The 19,552-nt window shown below is 42.4% G+C and overlaps 1 protein-coding gene across 1 annotated transcript in view; it reads right to left on the bottom strand.

Annotated features, from left to right (window-relative positions):
* Positions 1-19,552, bottom strand: part of stab1 (stabilin 1) — an 88,193-nt gene that overhangs the window by 14,508 nt on the left and 54,133 nt on the right. The window contains exons 56-63 of the mRNA XM_026932816.3: positions 18,950-19,099; positions 16,625-16,729; positions 16,348-16,455; positions 15,102-15,295; positions 14,877-15,021; positions 7,563-7,696; positions 5,532-5,694; positions 5,322-5,428 (exon numbers count right to left, since the gene is read on the bottom strand). Coding sequence (XP_026788617.3) covers positions 5,322-5,428; positions 5,532-5,694; positions 7,563-7,696; positions 14,877-15,021; positions 15,102-15,295; positions 16,348-16,455; positions 16,625-16,729; positions 18,950-19,099 — 1,106 coding nt within the window. The remainder of the gene's footprint in view (positions 1-5,321; positions 5,429-5,531; positions 5,695-7,562; positions 7,697-14,876; positions 15,022-15,101; positions 15,296-16,347; positions 16,456-16,624; positions 16,730-18,949; positions 19,100-19,552) is intronic.

Genomic DNA, 19,552 nt, shown 5'->3' with positions numbered 1-19,552 from the left:
CCTGTGCTCTAAACGGGGTGTAGAGCACCTTAGGAACGTAACCCCGCCTCGGCTTTAGGACGACCTTGGAGTCGCTGGGCCACCGAGAGCGCCTGTAAGTCACCTACCGATGCTAGCGCCAGTAGCAAGGCGGTTTTTAATGATAGAATCTTTAAGTTCACAGACTGTAGTGGCTCAAACGGGGACCCCTTGAGGGCCCTCAGGACTGTGGGCAGGTCCCACGCAGGGACGGAGGGGAGCCGGGGAGGATTAAGCCTCCTGGAATCCCTCAGAAAATGAACAACTAGATTGTTCCGGCCCACAGACTGTCCTGCTATAGGAGCATGGAAAGCTGCTATAGCTGCCACGTAAACCTTGAGCGTGGATGGGGAGCGGCCCTTGTCCAACAGCTCTTGTAGAAAAGACAATATCACAGATATGTCGCAAGCAATAGCGTCTTCGCCACGGGCTGCACACCAGGCAGAGAAGACTGACCACTTAAGGGCATAGAGGCGTCTTGTAGACGGGGCTCTAGCCTGTGAAATAGTGTTCAGGACACTTTCAGGGAGATCTACTGTTTCCCGTCGAGGGCCCAAAGATGCAACGCCCATAACTCGGGTTGGGGGTGCCAAATTGTCCTGATCGCCTGAGAGAGGAGGTCCCGTCTCAGGGGAATGGGCCATGGGGCTGCCGTAAGCAGCTGAGAGAGCTCCGAGAACCAAGGCTGGTTCCTCCAGAACGGAGCCACTAGGAGGATTCTGTGTTTGTGGTCCCTGATTCGCCTGACTACCTGAGGGATCAAAGCGATCGGGGGGAAAGCATACAGGAGGAGGTTGGGCCAATCGTGGGCCAACGCATCCTCGTTCTTTAAAAAATACATTGGGCAGTGAGAGTTGTCTTCTGACGTGAAGAGATCGACCTCTGCCCTGCCAAAGACCTCCCAGATTTTCTGAATCGTCTGTCAAGCTGTCAGAGCGGACTAGCACATGGTGCCCCTTCAGGTCCGGCAAGAAGGTCTGAAGAGCTCGACATACTGCCGCCATCTCGAGGCAGTTGATGTGTGACCGACCCTCTGCAACCAACCAGGAGCCGAAGGCCGGTTTGCCCTCGCACAGAGCTCCCCAACCCACGTTGGAAGCATCTGTCGAGACAACCTTCCTTCTGTGGACAATGCCCATGGTTATGCCCTGCTTGAACCATTGGGGTTCCTTCCAAGGGGCCAGGGCCGCTACACAGGCCTGGGTCACCCTGATGCGAAGGTAACCGTGACGCCACGTGCTGGGTGGCACTTGTGGTTTCAACCAGTACTGAAGAGGTCTCATGCGGAGCAGGCCCAGCTGTAGTACTGGCGATGCAGAGGCCATGAGGCCTAGCATCCTTTGGAACATCTTCAGGGGGCGAAGAGCTCCAATTTTGAAGGAGGCCGCGAGCTGCTGTATGACTAGCGCACGTTCTGGTGCGACTACAGCCCTCATGTGGGCTGAGTCGAAAACTGCCCCCAGGAACGAAATCCGTTGGCTGGGAGACAGTGAGCTCTTGGCGAAATTGATCCTGAGTCCTAGGCACTCCAAGTGGCTGAGGAGGAGGGATCTGTGAGACACTAGCTCGGCCTCTGACTGGGCTAAAATGAGCCAGTCGTCGAGGTAATTCAGAATGCGGATTCCTTTCTGTCTCAGAGGAGAAAGAGCCGCATCTATGCACTTCGTAAAAGTACGAGGAGCCAGGGACAGTCCGAAGGGCAGGACCGTGTATTGATAAGCCACTCCCTCGAAGGCGAATCTCAAGAATCGTCTGTGATGGGGGGCTATCTGCGTCTTTCAGGTCCAGAGAAAAGAACCAGTCCCCTGGGCGTATTTGCGAGAGAATCTGATTCAAAGTAATCATCCTGAACGGCCGCTTCATGAGCGCGCGATTCAGGCGTCTGTTTCTACGGGGCCCTTCGCCAGCAGAACCATCACCTCGGAGCATAGAACGTGAGCGTCCTTGCCCTGTACTAAGGTGGGAACCACACCGCTGAATCGCGGGGGTCTTCGAGCGAACTGGAGTGAGTACCCCCGCTTTATAATCCCCAAAACCCAATCTGACACACCGGGGATGGCCTGCCAGGCCTCTGCCCGTGTGGCGAGGGGTTGGATTGGTTCGAGTGGCAGATCGCTCTGAGGGAGCCTGACACTCGTTATAAGTGGAAGAGGAATTTTGCTCTCTTTTTGAAAATGTTTGTGTTTTATTTTTGTTAGAACAACGGCTGTTTGTGGAGGCGCTACTAGAACGGGCCCGGTGTCCAGAACAGCATTTACAAACACATTGCCACCGGCACCCGGAACCGAACGGGGTTCTCGGGGACATAACAGAGCTAGTTTGGGGGGTGGTCCGGCGACAGCGAGACCTTGCCCCCTCCTCTTCCTGTCTGACAAATCAGGATGGTGCCCGAGGCGCAGGATCCAACGTCAGCTTGGGCCGGGGTCCCTGACGTCTCAGAAACGAGTGGCGTCTGGCCGAGCGGAGTGCTGCGGAGGCTCAGGCTTTTGGGCAGGCTGAACTGGCGCAGGTGCAGGCTTAGCAGGCTGCTGTGCTGGCGCGGGCCTGGGGCACCTGGTGGCACTCACAGAGCTCGAGCGCTTTGGCAGGAAGTGTCGCAATGCCTGGGACGACTTCTGTGCGGCAGTAAAGCGCTCTGCAAAGCCTTCGACAGCGGGTCCAGACAGCCCCGTGGGAGAAACCGGAGAATCCAGAAAGGGAACCTTATCCGCCTCTTTAATCTCCGTGAGGTTCAACCATAAGTGGCGCTCCAGCACCACTAAGTTGGCCATAGATCTTCCAATGGCCTGGGCCGTTGCCTTCGTAGCTCGAAGGGCCAGGTCTGTCGCACTGCGCAGTTCCTTAAAAGCCACAGGATCGGGCCCCGACTCATCCATAACTTGGAGGAGTTTGGCCTGAAAAACCTGAAGCACGGCCATAGAGTGCAGAGCCGAAGCCGCCTGCCCAGCGGAGGAATACGCTCGTCCAGCAAGGGCAGACGTGGTTCTACACGGCTTTGAGGGGTGCGCGACCTTCGCTCTCCATCCAATAGCAGTGGGCGGGCAGAGATGTGCGGCCACTGACTCGTCCAATCGAGGTAGTCTCTCGTAGCCCCTTTTGTCTGCGCTGTCGACCGTGGAAACTGACGGCGTAGGGAGCACGCCACGATTTGGTGAGCTCATCGTGGACCTCTGGGAAAAAAGGCGCGGCTCGCTGACGGGGGGCCTGACGGTGCCCTGGCAGGAACCATTCATCGAGGTGGCTCCGAGTGGGCTCCTCTGGCGCAGACCACTCCAATCCCAGCTCTTCCTCTGCTATAGAGAGAACGCGGAAAAGCTCGACGTCCATCCCCATCTTGGTGACGCTGGGATCCGTAGACAGCGGAGGGGCTGGGTCGAGAGGAGAGTCCGAAATATTCTCCGTGTTTGACACCACTAAAGACATGCTGTCATCTAGCAGCTCGTCCTCGATCGCGCTGAAAGAAACCATGTCGCTCGCGTCGGCCGAGGGACGCTGGTCCGGGCGCTCGAAAAGGACGGGAGAATCCCTTCTGCATGGTGAGAGCGAGAGACGTGGGGTCTGAGCCGGCGTGGGCTCGCTCGCAGCCGGGCGCTGAGCCTCTCTGCCCCGCTGTTTTTTCCTTGCAGGTCCCTGGGAGGAAGAAGGCGGGGGGGTCGCGAGAGGCGGAATCACTTTCGGAAAAAAAAGCGATCCGAGCGTGCAGAGAAGAGAGACTCATGTTCACACAATGTGAACATTCCATCTCTGTCAGAGCGGCTTCCACATGGGGCTTACCCAGGCAGGAAACACACTCTGAATGGCCGTCATCGGCGTGCAGAGAGACTCTGCACGAACCGGAGCGACGGCGCGGCATTATCTCAACGCCGCTTGCTCTTTTAGAAGGAAAATGCTCTTTTAGCGCTTGCTCTTTTAGAGGAACTGCTCTTTAACGCTTTGCTCTTTAGCGCTTAGGTTTCGGTTTCGAAACGCGCTTCAAACTCGCTGGATGGCGGCAGGGGACAAGCCGGTATCTGCGCCGGACGCTGATGGCGGCTGACACTCGGCAGACAACGGGACGGCGCAGGCGAGTAGCTCTGTCCGCTGCGAGGCGTGTCGACGGCGAGCGCAGGCTAAAGTCTCATAAATCAGTGGAGAGAAATCTTCGGCGCTGAAGGAGAATTGATCTGAGATCCTATGGCACTATGCCCGCTTATATAGCCAGATGGCTCCGCCCATTCTGGCGGGCCTCTCTGCCATAGGCGCGTGCAGTTCCGCTGCCGAGCCATTGGTTTGCTTTATTGCACTGCACGAACCAATGGCCGTGCAGTTTCACTGCGTGATTGTAAAGGCTTCAGTCATCGGAGAAAAAGGAGTTTTTTCCCATAGCATCTAGCGGCGCAGTACGAGTGTAGTATCGAAAGGGAACCAAGATTAACTTGTACCAGAATGATGGGAAGAGAAAAGTATGGTGAAAGAAAGGAACAGCTCATGATCCAAAGTATACCACACTGTGTCAAACATGGTGGAGGCAGTGTTATGGCATGGGCATGTATGGCTGTCAATGGAACAGGCTCACTGGTGTTTATTGATGTGACTGCTGACAGAAGTAGCAAGATGAATTCTGAGGTGTATAGGGCTATACTCTGCTCACTTTTCAGCCAAATGCTACAAAACTGATAGGACGCTGCTTCACAGTGCAGGTGGATAATGACCCTAAACATTCTGCGAAAGCAACTCAAGACTTTTTGAAGACAAAGAAATGGAATATTCTTCAATGGCCAAGTCAGTTGCCTGATCTCAACCCAATAGAGAACTGAACTGAAGGTGGCTGCAGTGAAGGCCTGGCAAAGCATCTCCAGGGAGGAAATTCAGAATTTGAGTTTTGAGAACATGGGCTCCAGACTTCAGGCATTCATTGACTGCAAAGGATTTTCATCCAAGTATTAAAATTATGGTTATATTTACAATTATGTCACTTCATCTAAATACCTTTGAGCCCCTGAAAATGGAGGTACTTTGCTTAAAATGGCTGTAATTCCTAAATGGTAAATGCCATATTTTTGTGGAACCTCTTAAAATAAAGCTGAAAGTCTACACTTTGATCACATCTTGATTGTTATATTTCAAATCCATTGTGGTGGTGTATAAAGGCAAAATCACAAAAACTCTGTCATTGTCCAAATACTTCCAGACCTAACTGTATATAATATATATATATATATATATATATATATATATATATATATATATATATATATATATATATATATATGTGTGTATATATATATATATACACTTGTGCAGAAATAGAAATGTGCTCTTACAGAGTAAAATATGGAGAAGTTTGAATGGGTAGCTATGACAGAAGCGAGGTTGCCATTACAGAATTCTCCATCACCAACATATCCAGGTCCACATTCACATGTAACCTCTAGAAAAACAAGAGGAAAAATTTATTTCAAATATGCAAAAATTAATATTGTATAAGCAAACTTCAAACTTTATTAAATGTATTCCATATGTTTTAGAAGTACCTCTAATTCTGTAGCAGTAAGCGTCATAAGGAGTGTTTACATCGGGATCCTTGTACTGGACTACGCCCACATGATTGTCACCACATTTAAGAGATGGATAGCGGATTGGATAACCCACTTTTTTCCCATCAATCCATCCGGCAACACACAAGTGCATACCCAACTAGTTGGAAAAAAAGATGGAACTGGCAGCATATCAAATTAAAAGTAAAAAAAATTCTTATTTGGCCATTAATTTAATCAAAGTGTTTCCATGTGCTTAAGTAATATGACAATAAGAATACTCTCATGAGTCTCACTGATTTATTGACATGAGTCAGTCAATAAGTCAGATTTTTTTTTTTTACAACTAAAAGTACATGTTTAGAGTTGAGTTTTCAAGTCAAAGAAGAATGGGTCTTAAATTTCAGACTCTGCTTTTTTCATGGAGATACTAGACTGGTAAATATTTATTTGGGAGTTTTGTTGGTCTCTATTTTAATCCAAAGTCAGCAAGAGGTTTTTAGACATATAGTGGGAGCATATTATTCCAGTACTAACCTTTCTTCACTGGGTACTTCACTGGCGATTTAGAAAAAATTTTAGTAACTTGGCATTGCATGAGGGTGGCTGTGTATATTTTAGATATGTAATGCAAGGACGTTTAGGTCTGCAAACCAGAGGATCTGGGCTGTGCTTTTTAGGTGCCGGCATCAAAAATTATTTGTACTACTTTACATTAAGCTTCTCTTAACTAACATCATTTACTACATTCATTAACAATATCAAACCATGAACTGCGGCATAAATATATCATAAGTAATGTAATAACATAAGTTAACACTTGTATTAACTGATATTTGTTTAAATGTTAACACATGCATTGACTAATGTTTATTAAATCAGTGACTAAAAGTAAATGCACGTATATTAGAAAAATTTAATTACAGCATGTTCCTAAATATTGCTAACTAACTGGACTCTGGCCTCCAAGTGTAAATATTGGAACTTACTAGTCAATCTCAGTTCTTAATTTTCCCGGTTAACAACTGTAAACATTTTAGTTGTTGATGGTAAGAACACTTGCTTAAGCAAGTTTTGATTATTTGGCTTATTTGGTTTATTATTTTAAAAAATTCAACAATGAAACCTTAAAAGTTTATGCCAGTATTTTTAAGATGACGTGAGATGTTACAGATTACGTAAATTGACTTCTGACTGATTTCTTCACCAGATACACATACAATTTTTTTAAAGATTTATGTAGGAAGGTTTACAAATCTCTATTCAGCCTGACAAGACTAGGTTGCCATGGCTGCAGGAGCAAGGAGGGTTTAACTCTGCGGGTTTTTATGAGAATGGGCTCTACTTATCTTGAAGGCCTCAAGAACCTGGGTGAATACACAGAGAGATAGGCTAGATTAGGTGACCTTGCTGTCCAGGACTAAGAAAATAATAGGGAGATAGAGACATAGTTTGAACAATCATGGTTAACGTCTTGCAGAGGCCCCAGAGGCAAATCCTTTCCCTTAAGCCCATCAGTGCTTGAGCTTATTTATTGAATCTGGATTGGATAAACTGTGAAATTCATCCTGTTATCCTTGATGTTATTTGTTTTTCCAAAATTATAGCACATTCCTAAATTTTGGCCCCTCTGCACAAAGTATCATCAGTGAAGTGAAGTATATATTTTTTTTACCTGCTGAGATTAATAATCTTTCTGCCAGGAACAGAAATGTGCAGAAATTAGTTTTATAGACATATATATCAAGACTCTTTTGGGACAGAACCATACTTAATATTGTCTGCATACTTGCATATTTACAAAAAAATAAACATTTTTACCTTTCGATGCAAAATCTTACATCTCACATTGGTATCACATCATGTCATGTGATGTCATGTGATCAATTAATTGTTATACAATATCTGACTAATGCTAAATATATCCATCAGGTATATTTTACCAATAAAGAATGTTCATGAATCCTTTGCCCAAAGAAGTTGAAAAATGTTACATTTGGTGCCGGTAATTTGATTAATTTGGTTTACCTGTTGGGCATCAGAAAGCTGGGACAGAGTAGCGAGCATGGCTCCCTCAGCTTTGCAGGCTGCCTCTGCTGTGCTGTAGTTCATCACATACCTCCCAGCTGGTGATCTCAGGTGGAAGACGCCTGCTGTTTTGGCTGAATAAAATATTTTCATTACATATAATTAAAGTTTGGTGTTGCGTCGATCGAAAACATATTTATCCAACTAACAGACAATTAGAGGAATGGTTTTATCACTATTTATTACTTGTATGAGGAGTTACACAAATCAAAATACAAGGGCAATAAAAAATGTATAGTATGATAATTGTACAACCCAATATGTTTTTGCTATATCATTTTCAAAACGGATGATATTAAGCGCCATATCACTTTTCATTAGTCCAAAAATGTATTATACAGTTAAGGAAAGAATGCTAACCCTAACCCTAGTAATTTATTCAATGTATGAATACAGGTTTCTCTAATTTGTATTATTTTCTTAGATTTAAATTTACCCAAATAGTGAGGTGACACTAGCACTTAAAAGGACTGCACAGATTGGCCATGAATAGAACCATTTATTTATTCATTGACAACAACAAAGGGCCAATGAGCTCTGAGGAAGATGAAGTTCAGATAAGATTTATAAACACCCAGGGACAAGATTGAACCTGTTAACCTGCAGGAAAAGCCTCATATGGTGAATCCCTGGATGCCAGGGAGCAGGAAATAACGTTTCACCAGCTGCAAAGCCGAGGGAGCATTGTAAAGCACAGAAACTGAGGTGCCTTCTTGAACTCTCCCCATCTACTTATATTGGAAATTGATATGCACTCACCAATTAGTCCATAATTCTGAGTTTGTGTAGCCTGTTGTGTAAAATCCTGAGCACATACAGTGGGGTCCAAAAGTCTGCAACCATGTTGAAAATATGAGACTTTTTTTACTTTAAAACTGGAAACAAACAAAAGGTTTTAGAATTTTGAAAATTCTAAATTCACGTTAACTCCTTTGTACAGAAGTTCACTTTTTTGTGAGTCTTATCCCTTCCATTGAAGCACGTGTGCAGGCGACAAGTCAATTGATTTGATCTAACATGGATCATCAGGTTTTGCATCTTGTGGAGTCTGTGTCAGCTCGAGTGCACAATGTCATTAAAACAAAAAAAGTGGATATACCCAATACTAAGACATACTGAAATTCATGTAAATATTTTTAGATTCTCACTCAAGTTGTTCCTGATCATATCATTTGTAATGAAATCCATTGTGTTAAACTGAAAAAGAAATAGAAGCACTTTCACTAGTGGTCTCAGACCTTTGGATCTCACTGTATATATATATATATATATATATATATATATTACACTACATCAGAGAGCACCTAGTGGAAGTGAAAATAAAGGAGGAGGGGTGGGGATAACGAGCACATTTCTTTCACATCACATTGAGGCCAACATAGACTATAGGTTGCTGCTTAGATAACAGTTAATCAATATATACTCACTAAGTAAGCTTTATTTTACCGTGCTCTAGATCAGGGGTCCTCAACCTTTTCCATATTTCCATATTCCACCTATATATACAGTCCTCTCGAAAAGTACTGGAACAGCAAGGCCAATTCTTTTGTTTTTGTAATACACTGTAGACATTTGGGTCTGAGATCAAAAGATGAATATGATATATGATAGATCAGAATTTCAGCTTTTATTTTTTCAGCTTTTATTTACACCTCAATGTGTTAAATTTATAACATGGCACGTTTTGTTTGAACCCACCCATTTTTCCAGTGATCACAAATATTTGAACATGTGTTTCTTGTTGCCCAGGTGGGCCCTGTTAGATTGATTGTTTATATAATTAATAGCTCTGAATGTCCACTCTTGGTTTGAGTTCTGGGTTTCACTTCTGAAGACTGCATTTGTTATTAAAAAGGATAAACCTACATAAAGACCAGAGAGCTGTCTATGGGAGAAAAACCATTTTGAAGCTGAGAAAGAGGGGAAAAAAATAAAAGCCATTGCACAAGCTTTGGGCATAGCCAATACAACAATTTGGTATGTCCTGAAAAAAGAAAGAAACCACTGGTGTACTAACAACCAGACATCAAACAGGACAGCCAAGGAAAATAACAGCATTTGATGAAAGAAATGAAGAAAAATCCAAAAACAAAAGTCAGTGACATCACTAACAACCTCCACAGCACAGGGGTGAAAGTATTACAAACGGTATTATCCCCCGTTTGAAGACTTCAAGAGCAGAAATATAGAGGCCATACTACAAAATGCAAACCACTCATTAGTAGTATGTATTAGAAGGCCAGATTGGAATTCACAAAGAAATACAGAGATGAGCCAGAAAAGCTCTGAAACCAAGATTAACCTCTACCAAAATAAGGGAAATGCTTAAGTGTGGCGAAAGAAAGGATCTGCTCATGAGCCAAAACATATGAGCTCGGTCAGGCACGGTGGTGGTAGTGTCATGGCTTGAGCTTGCATGGCTTCTTCTGGAATGGGCTCACAAATCTTTACTGATGATGTAACTCATGATGGTAGCAGCAGAATGAATTCAGAAGTCTACAGAAACATTCTGCCTGCCAATTTACAGAGAAATGCATCCAATCTAATTGGGAGGAACTTCATCATGCAGCAAGACAATAACCCAAAACACACTGCCAGCACAACAAAGGACTTCATCACGGGAAAAAGTGGAAGGTTTTAGACTGACCAAGTCAATCACCAGACCTTAGCTCAATTGAGCATGCATTTCATGGAGAGGAGAGGAGACTGAAGGGAAAAAAAAACCCCAAAACAAACAACAACTGAAAGAAGCTGTGGTACAAGCCTGGAAAAGCATCACAAAAGAAGAAAGCAACAGTTTGCTAATGTCGCTGGATCACTGGCTTGATGCAGTTATTGCAAGCAAGGGATATGTAAAAATAGGGTGCTCTGCCACCAAAGGTGCCATGTTCTAAGTTGTTTAACACATCGTCGTTGTCGTTGCCATCACATCACCATTGTCTCACATTTTGGAGTAATTCAAGCTTCTGATAGAGAAATTATTTGACCAATATTTCTGTTTCAGATTTGAGCCCCCTCCTCAGCTCTGAGCCTACTGCCGGCATTGTCTGTGCCCAGAGGCTGTACCTCCGTGAAAGGCCATCAGCATTGCTGTGGTGGGCCCCCGCTCAGTGTTGCACCTGAAAAGAGAAGTCCTGCAAGGAGAGAAACCATTGAGTTGTCTGGGTATTGGTGTCCTTGTTATTGGCCATCTACTGAAGGGGAACGTGGTCTGTGACCAAGATGAAGCCTCAGGCCTACAACACAGTAGCTGAGTTACTCGATGGCCTACTTTATGGCCACAGCTTCTCATTCAACAGCAGCGTACCACCATTTGGCAGAGGTCAGCTTCCTCCTCATGTATAACACTGGGTGCTCCTTTCTGTCAAAGTTCTGGGACAGCATGGTGCCCAGCCTTGTTTCAGAAGCCTCGGTGTGGATGGTGAAGGTCTGGTCAAAGTCAGTATTTCTGAGCACCAGCAAGCTAGTGAGCGCTTGCTTCAGTGTTTGGAATGCCTGCTCTGCCTCCTCGGACCAGCGCACTCGATCTGGCTGGCCTTTCCTTGTTAAATCTGAGATGGGGGAGGCTAAATAGGAGAAGTTAAGGACAAATCTCTGGTAATATATTGCCAACCCCAAGAAGGCACGTACCTGTCTATCTATTGGTGGTGGGACATGGGTACCCTTTGACCGCCTCAATTTTCTTCTCTTGCGGGTTTAGTAAACCTCAGCCAGTACCCCAGGTACTGTGTCTAGGTCAGCCCCAGGTGGCACTTTTGTGGGTTCACTGTCAACCTGGCCTTACGGAGCTCACCCAGGACCTCCCCAATGTGGTGCGGGTGGTCTGAACATGTGGTGGAGTGGATTACAATGTTGTCTGGGTATGCTGCCATGAGCTGTCAATGGGATGTAGACAAAGTCCATGAGGCATTGGAAAGTCATGGGCGCTCCGTGGAGCTCGAAGGGGAAAACCCGCTATTGCCAGTGGCTGCTGGAGATGCTGAATGCTGTTTTGGTCTTGGTGTCTGGGGCTACCTGCCAGTACCCTTTAGTGAGGTCCAAGGTGGAAATGAAGCGGGGTCTCCCCAAGCGCTCCACCAGGTCATCCACCCAGGGGAGGGGGTAGCTGTCAAAATCTGAGACCTGGTTCAGCTTCTGGAAGTCATTACACAGCCTGAGACTTCCATCGGGCTTTGGGACCACCACAATGAGGCTGGACCAGGGGCTGGTGGACTCTTCAATGATGCCGTCCTATAGTATCTAGCTAACTTCCTCCTCAACAGCCTGACAGGAGGCTTCAGGGAAGCAGTAGGGCCGCTGTCAAACCACGACTACCAGTGGGGTTTTGATCTCATGCTGGACCAGGTGTGTCATTCCTGGGACTGCTGAGAACACATCAGTGAACTGGTCCACCAGCTCTGTCAGGTGTTGTCGCTATGAGGGTGTTAGGTCTTCCACCTTCTGGGCCAAGATATGCTCTGGAGGATCTGAGGGTACATCAGCAAAAGCAGACAGCACTGGGGCAGGCTCGATCCATTTTTTCAATAGGTTGACATGATACAACTGTATATCTTGGCACTCACCTGGCTGTTGCAGGCAGTAGTTCATCAGGCACACCCGTGCAAGGACTGTGTATGGGCCTGGCCAGCAGGCCAGGAACTTGCAGTTTGTGCTCAGGAGCAGGAGGAGCACCCGGTCACCTGGCTGGACTCCCGGGGTTGAGCTGACCAGTTGTAGACCCGTCACTGTTCAGCCTGTGCTTCCTCCATGTGCTGTTTGACTATCGAGGCCATTCGGTCAATCTGCTCCTGCATGTCCTGGATGTATTCGAAAATGGTGTGGAACTGCAAGAGCTGTTCCTCCCATACTTCTTTGGCAACATCTGCTGTGCCTTTTTATATTATCCTGCCTTCTCTGGGAGAGTGAGGAGCTGCCGCCGTTATTATCAGCTGCCAGCCGTGCTCTGTTTCGCTGCCCCACCTAGTAGCCATCCGCTCTCTCCTGGTCCATAACAACAGTGCTGAAGTGGCGCTGTCACTTCAGCACCCAGGTGGCAGTTGTGCGAGGAGCGTATAGTGGTTTAAGTGCGGGGGCTGGAGGCCCGCCATCACATCACCACTGTCTCACATTTTGGAGTAATTCAAGCTTCTGATAGAGAAATTATTTTAACAATATTACTGTTTCAGATTTGCTTATGCCGGTACACTGCTACACTCCTGTATAAAAGACATTATATTTTATAATATATAATATATAATAATATAATATAATTATACAGAATTATATAGCATGTTACACACAAGTATTAGGGCAGGAAAATCACTACATTTATAAAGTGCAATTAGTGGGTCTTAGGGGAAAAGAGTGCTCTAACTCCCCTTCCCCTTAGCTGATTCATCCTTCTAACACAAAAACATACTTTCCCTGAGCTCTTTCCCCCTTCTACATTTACTTAGGAATCTGTTTTAAAACCTTTGTTGCCTTTTGTCAGTATAGATGTACAGCACTTACTACTTCTGAGTCAGCTACTCTCTCGCTGGCTATATTTGGAAAATAAAAGATACCGGAGTAAGAGTGTCATAGCAATCACAGACAATTCTGTGATACTCTCATGAGTCTCTTTGTTCTAAAGAGTATGGATGCACTGATTAACCCAATTATTGCGCTAAATGCATTTGCCTTTATTGGATTTCTAAAAACCTAATAACAGCTTTAAACCTACATATCATATGATGTTTACATGACTTGTATAATCTGGTAGCTTCCAAAATCAGACACTGGTCACATTACTAGTGTACATGCACACTTTCATTTATTTCCGATGGAGCAGTTAACTAGAGGTGAACTAAAAAAATCCTTTGTTAATCAAATCAAGTGGCAATTAAATACATTTCAGTTTTATCTTCCATTTTATCTTCCTCCACACATTATTGGCAATTTCAGTGGTAAGTAATTTCTGAAATAACCTGACTACACTATATACTTGAATTTGTCAGAGAGAGTCTGAATCAAGCATGCATGTAAGGTGTAGTTTCCAATAAGGAATGTTTCCAAACAGTGCAAAATCCAATGGGACTCACATGTTCATCATTACCAAGAGGTTGTGTGAGAAATCACTAAGCAGAGTCAGTCTGCTCTTGTTGCCCAGCAGGCATAATCCTAATGATAGATACTACACATAAATGCAACCCAGGCTGATTGATAAACATCTATCTAGTAGTAGATTACACCAATAATAAGTGGATCAATGGGCTACATCCATTCGTGTAGTTACGCTAGGTTGGAGCTTTGCACATAGAAACAAGTTCCGAGAAGAGATGTACCATTAGTGGCTGAATGCTACTACATAAAAATGTAGAGGCAAAGCCAAAAATTCAAAAGTATCAAAGAAGAAAGAAGAGTCATTTAATTAGTGTGGAATCCATTCTGTCAGCACTAAATCCAATAACAATGCAACATAGATAGGGAAATAGTGTGAGTCTGTAGGGCTTTTGTATGTACAAACTAACAAAGCTTTTATGATACCATTATTTGCAGATGATGACTCACGAAAGCAAGATAACCAATATGGTCATAATGTGTTACATAATGAAGTTTACCATAAATGTACTACATTTTCTAATTAAATCTTATCTATTTGTAATACTTATTTACCAACAGGTGACAAAAAAGTAATTGAAAAGCTAGTACGTCTTTAATTTCAGAAAAGTTATTATTTGGTAATAAACCCACTCCGAGGTAGTGATTTCCAGTTGAACAGTTACCTCATGTTACTGTTACTTTTTTTTTTAATACTTTTTAAAAACTTTTTGTGTTTTAGTTCAATTTACGGTTTAATATTTTGACCAAGTCAATATCTCTCAACTCAAATTGACTTAAGTTCAAGAACAGAATTGAATGTAACTGAGACAAGCCTTTGTTTTCGATAAACACTGCCTCATGTGTGCATCTCCTGCACAACTGATTATATTTACAAAACAGATCTATACCACAATCATCAAATAGTCTACATAGTCCCAAAATATAAGAAAAAGCCAATTGTACTTTATAAATATAGCACTTTATGTATCTATACTAATTTATTGGATGATGTATGTTCATTTTACTGTTCATTTTGGGTAGTTAAACTTCAGTTTGAGTGTTTTTTATAATGTTAATATTTCTACATTTTCTTATTCTAGTTTAACCTCACCTACATAATAAAAGTGTCTTAAACCAAAAAAATGATCATCCCAAATAAGAATCTTGTTATAAAATTCTGAATGAAATACTTACTGTGAAAATGCAAGTCTTTGCAGATCGCTTTGGCATGGCAGTCTCCATTGTTCTCCAGACAGCGATCAATAGGCGGCACCACCTTCTCGAAGCACTGGACTCCGTTGCCCACGTACCCTTGGTGACATTCACATCGCCGCTCATTCTGACAAAAGTAAATCTGTTAAATTCTGTCTAGAAACCGAATGTCAAATAAAAAAATAGAGACAAATCATATTAACTCACAGGTCCAATGAAAATGCAGTTTGCAAAGTCACTGCAGCCACCATTAGCTTCCTCAACACAGAGGTTGATGGGGGAGCAGACATTGCCATCTCCAGAGTAGCCGGGTTTACAAGAGCATATCACACTGATGTCAGACTGTGTGCAGTCAGCCTGCTCATGGCAGCCTCCATTATATTCACTACATAAATCTGGAGCTGAACAAATAAAAAATGAGAGAGGATTAGCATTTTTCTGCTAGGATCATGGACAGAACATGTAATAAAAACTTAGCATATGATGTATTGCAATAGTCATCACAAAGTTTATTTATGATTGAAATAATGTCTAATGACAACAGCTAAATATAATCATGTAGTCATCAGGCAACATCAGAAAGTGATTTAAAAAAAAAAAAAAAAGTTAGGGCAATTATTGTGATCTGAAATACACAGTGAATTAAAAAGAAAATTCTGAGGGGTTTTGTCGTTCCAAACCATCATGTAACAATACAGATTAACACCTTCCAGATTTGTTATAATCTAGGCTATCTTAAATTAGATTGACCTTTAACTAGCCTCATTCACATTCTTCTGAGTATTTCCTAGCCCTTTTTTGTTTGTTTGCCCTAGTTGTTTTTAACCAAGCCAGACCATGCATTTGCCTTATGCACCACATAGGCAAATGTGGTTTTGGCCAGGGAATACTAGTGTAGCTTTTTTTTTTTTTTTTTTACTAATTACTACAAGTATTTGCAAGTAGGAACTAAAGTTGTGAGTGGGGACGTGAAGAAACTTCGGACTACACGCACCGTAAGATAGGTCCAGGGAATCATTCATGCCAATCATTTGGATTAGTCACTTCACCAAATCAAACCTAATTGCAAAGAACTTACAAATATATTTTTAAATGTTGCTTGTTGCAGTGTCACTTTGTCACTGAAATCACAGCTCAAAGTCACACACGTACACAGAAAATAAAAAGTCGTCTGTTATGTTTGTCTCTTGACATGAGAATGTAAGCTTAAGATAGAGTGTTTTTGTTTTGACATGTTCTTTCCTTTAATGTTGTTAGTGATTAGTTGATAAGTGTACACTGTACTCTATACAGTAAAAATTGTAAATATATTTTTTTCTCTACCATGCTTGTAACATTGCACACCAGATCGCAATGAAAGGAGGTCGGATCAGTTCCTCATTTTACCATAATTTACTGACTTCTGATTTGCCTTAGACCTACTTTAGAGTCCCAACAAAATGTTGAAACATACCTGTGCAGTTATAGCCGTTTCCTTCATATGGTGGTTCACATTGGCACTGATTCTCAGGCAGGCACACAGCATTAGGGTGGCACTCAGGGGAACATACAGGCTTCACACCTATTAAATTATATTAAGAAGATGGTTAGTGACACAGTTCATAAAGGTTTTCGGTCATTTGGAAGTCTAATATTAATAGTAATTCACCTTGACCCAACACTATTAGACTAATTAAGTTTAAAGTACGTATTCCTATCATTGTCTTAATAAAGTAAAATATTCTTTTTACCGATTTTGGTCTCGCACATCACTCCTGTCCAGCCCTCCTGGCAGAAACAGCTGCCATCGCCATCTATGCCATCGTCACACTTCCCATTAATGGTACATGTACAGGCTGCGGGCAAAGGACAGTTAATACAGTGCATTTGTTGAATTAAAGCCACATGAGTAATTTAATAAACACTAAATTACTGAAGGATTTTCATACAAAAACGATGCAATGTTTCTAAGCAAAAATTTTTCAGCAATCTAAATTAGATTAAATTCAATTCAGACAGAACTGTTTCTTAGACATCTACCTTCTTAAATCTATATATTTAGAAAAAATGGATCATTAAGTGTATTTTAGATAGTTAAGGCTTCCTAAAGGAGTTCTGCTTGCTACCCTCTCTGAAAGAGAAAACCTCTGTTGTTGGTTTTAGACATAGAAAATTGATTGGCTTTCCCAGTGGGACAAACTGAAGGAAGCTTTAGGTTGGTATAAACCTTTTTTTTTAATACATGCATGTGATATGCAAGCTGAACAAATTATGCTCATTCAAGGAGCAGCATTTAGACTCAAAATTACCATAACAACAAATAGCCTGTGAGTCCTGACAGGGTGTAACAAGTATCTAATGTTAGTGTACCATGTTAGAGTTTAATCACCTCACTTGTGTTTTCAACAAGTCTTAAATTCTGTCAGTCTCAGGAAAGCACTTTTGAAGTGTCCTTACAGAAGCTAAGAAAGTGGGTGCTCCTCATCTCCCGAAAACATTATATATTGACATGGTGAAAATATGAAAAGATAACAATAGTAAAAGTAATCAGAAACACCGAATTATTAAACAGATTATCCACCCTTTCACAGTCAGATAGGAATTTCATTATGATTGCCCTGATTCAGTTTACTTTATTATATATATTTTTAAATTGAGCTATCAGTTGATTATTAGTGGATTATTAGGCTATATGTACATGAAACTACCAAACTACTGGGTTTTTTTTTGGCTATTGCATCAAGTCTAAAACGATTACATCTGGGTGCTATACAGGAACAACTGCAATGCTTCATTTCATTCACATTGCACTGAGTGTTGAGTAAGTTTTAATTGAAAGCCATTTTACTGACTAGCAGAATGGACTGCATTTGATTCCATCAAGCATGGGGTGCATTTCATCTGTTGAGTAAGATAACGAAAAAGATGATCAAAATAGCTGTAGGAAATAGCTGGCCATGTGATTACGTGAATGTGCATGCTGACCTTTAAAATTTAGTCTTAGTACTAGGATTGCAGGTCCCATTAATCAATGAAAAAAAATGCAGAGGTGCATATGAAAGCTAGGGAGAGTGTACTGTCTCTTATATGCACCCATTAAAAAAAGATACAAAAAAAGAACAGAGAACAAATACACTGTCTGAGAATTAAACTGATTAGGTGAACTCAAGAGTACAAGATGCCGAGTTACTTCCAGGAAAAGATAAAGACATCGCCGAGCACTAAACAAGCACAACATGACATATCAGCAGAAGACAGAGCGGGGCATCAAGGACAGAATAGAGGGTGATGTCAGGCAGGAAATAAGCCGCTGAAAGAGAGAACTCTCATACTGTATGTTTAGAGAATCAGTGATAACATAAAGCTCCTACAGAGGGAAATTTTATTACCTTGAACCTTTTTTAAGTATATTATGAAAAAAACTAAGTATATTATGAAAAATCTAAGAATTTTTTCATAATATACTGCCTCCAGTTTACAATGGCATGATTAGTATTCATTATGCAAGTTGTAGGTATGCTAGACAGAACCTGTATTCCTCCTATTTAGCATTAAATAATGTTAAAGCTAGCTGACCCTTTAACAATCTCTGGATCACTAGAAAATCTAAATGTGATGCTGAGATTAGGAAGGGCAAAATAATTTTTTATGGGGACCAAAAAGAAGACATCCATTAACAGTGTTATTAGTTTGGACTGTTCTAAGAGAAACATTCAACCCCCTTCATTCTAAAATCCATGTGGTGAGGGAGGAGCTGTAGAACTGTGTGACAGAATGCCATGCATATCTAGCACGTTTTATTATGTGAGGATGTGGATGTAGATGACAGCCACTTTATTTGAAAGGTACCTACACTGGACTTTCATGATTCAATTCATACAGTGGATATAAAAGGTCTATACACCCACGTTAAAATTGCGATGTAAAATTTTTTTTGTGATGTAAAAAAAAAAAATTGGTACCCATAAATCAAACCTTTACGTTCGTTTAACTTATTTACCTACAAAATACATAAACTTAATATTTCAAGTGTTATGAGCTCACAATCCTGATTCATTAAAATAATGTGAACTTACCTGTGCAGTTAGAGCCATAATGGTTCTTCTTACACAGCTCACATGCTGTTCCATTAAAACCAGTGTGACATATACACTTCCCTGTTCCATATAGCCCATCCTCACAATCACCATGTTCTCCACATGGTGCCTCCAAGCCTCCAGGACAGACTAGAACAGACCCACATCTTAAAAAGGTACACTTACTACTGTTATTGTAGTTCTCATATTTTTGTAGACCCTGACATTGTCATTTAAAAGAATGTTTTCTGTTGTATCTAAATGTTGCATATACACTATATGGTCAAAATTATGTGGACACCTGAGCATCACACCCCTATGTGCTTGTTGAGCATTCCATTCCAAAACCATGGCCATTTATATGGAGTTGTTCCCTCTTTGCTGCAATAATAGCCTCCACCATTGTGGGAAGACTTTCCACTAGATTTTTAACATGGGTGTGAGGATTTTCTCATTCAGCCATAAGAGCATTAGTGAGGTTGGGCACTGCCAACAGACAAAAAGGCCTGGCGTGAAGTCTGCATTCCACTTCGTACAGTGGGGTTGAGGTCATGGCTCTGTGCAGACCACTCAAGTTCTTCCACACCAACTTTGGCAAACCAT

This window comes from Pangasianodon hypophthalmus, chromosome 20, assembly GCF_027358585.1.
Source record: "Pangasianodon hypophthalmus isolate fPanHyp1 chromosome 20, fPanHyp1.pri, whole genome shotgun sequence".
NCBI lineage: Eukaryota > Metazoa > Chordata > Actinopteri > Siluriformes > Pangasiidae > Pangasianodon > Pangasianodon hypophthalmus.
The sequence above is the reverse complement of the archived record's forward strand: the minus strand, read 5'-3'. Positions and strand labels throughout refer to the sequence as shown.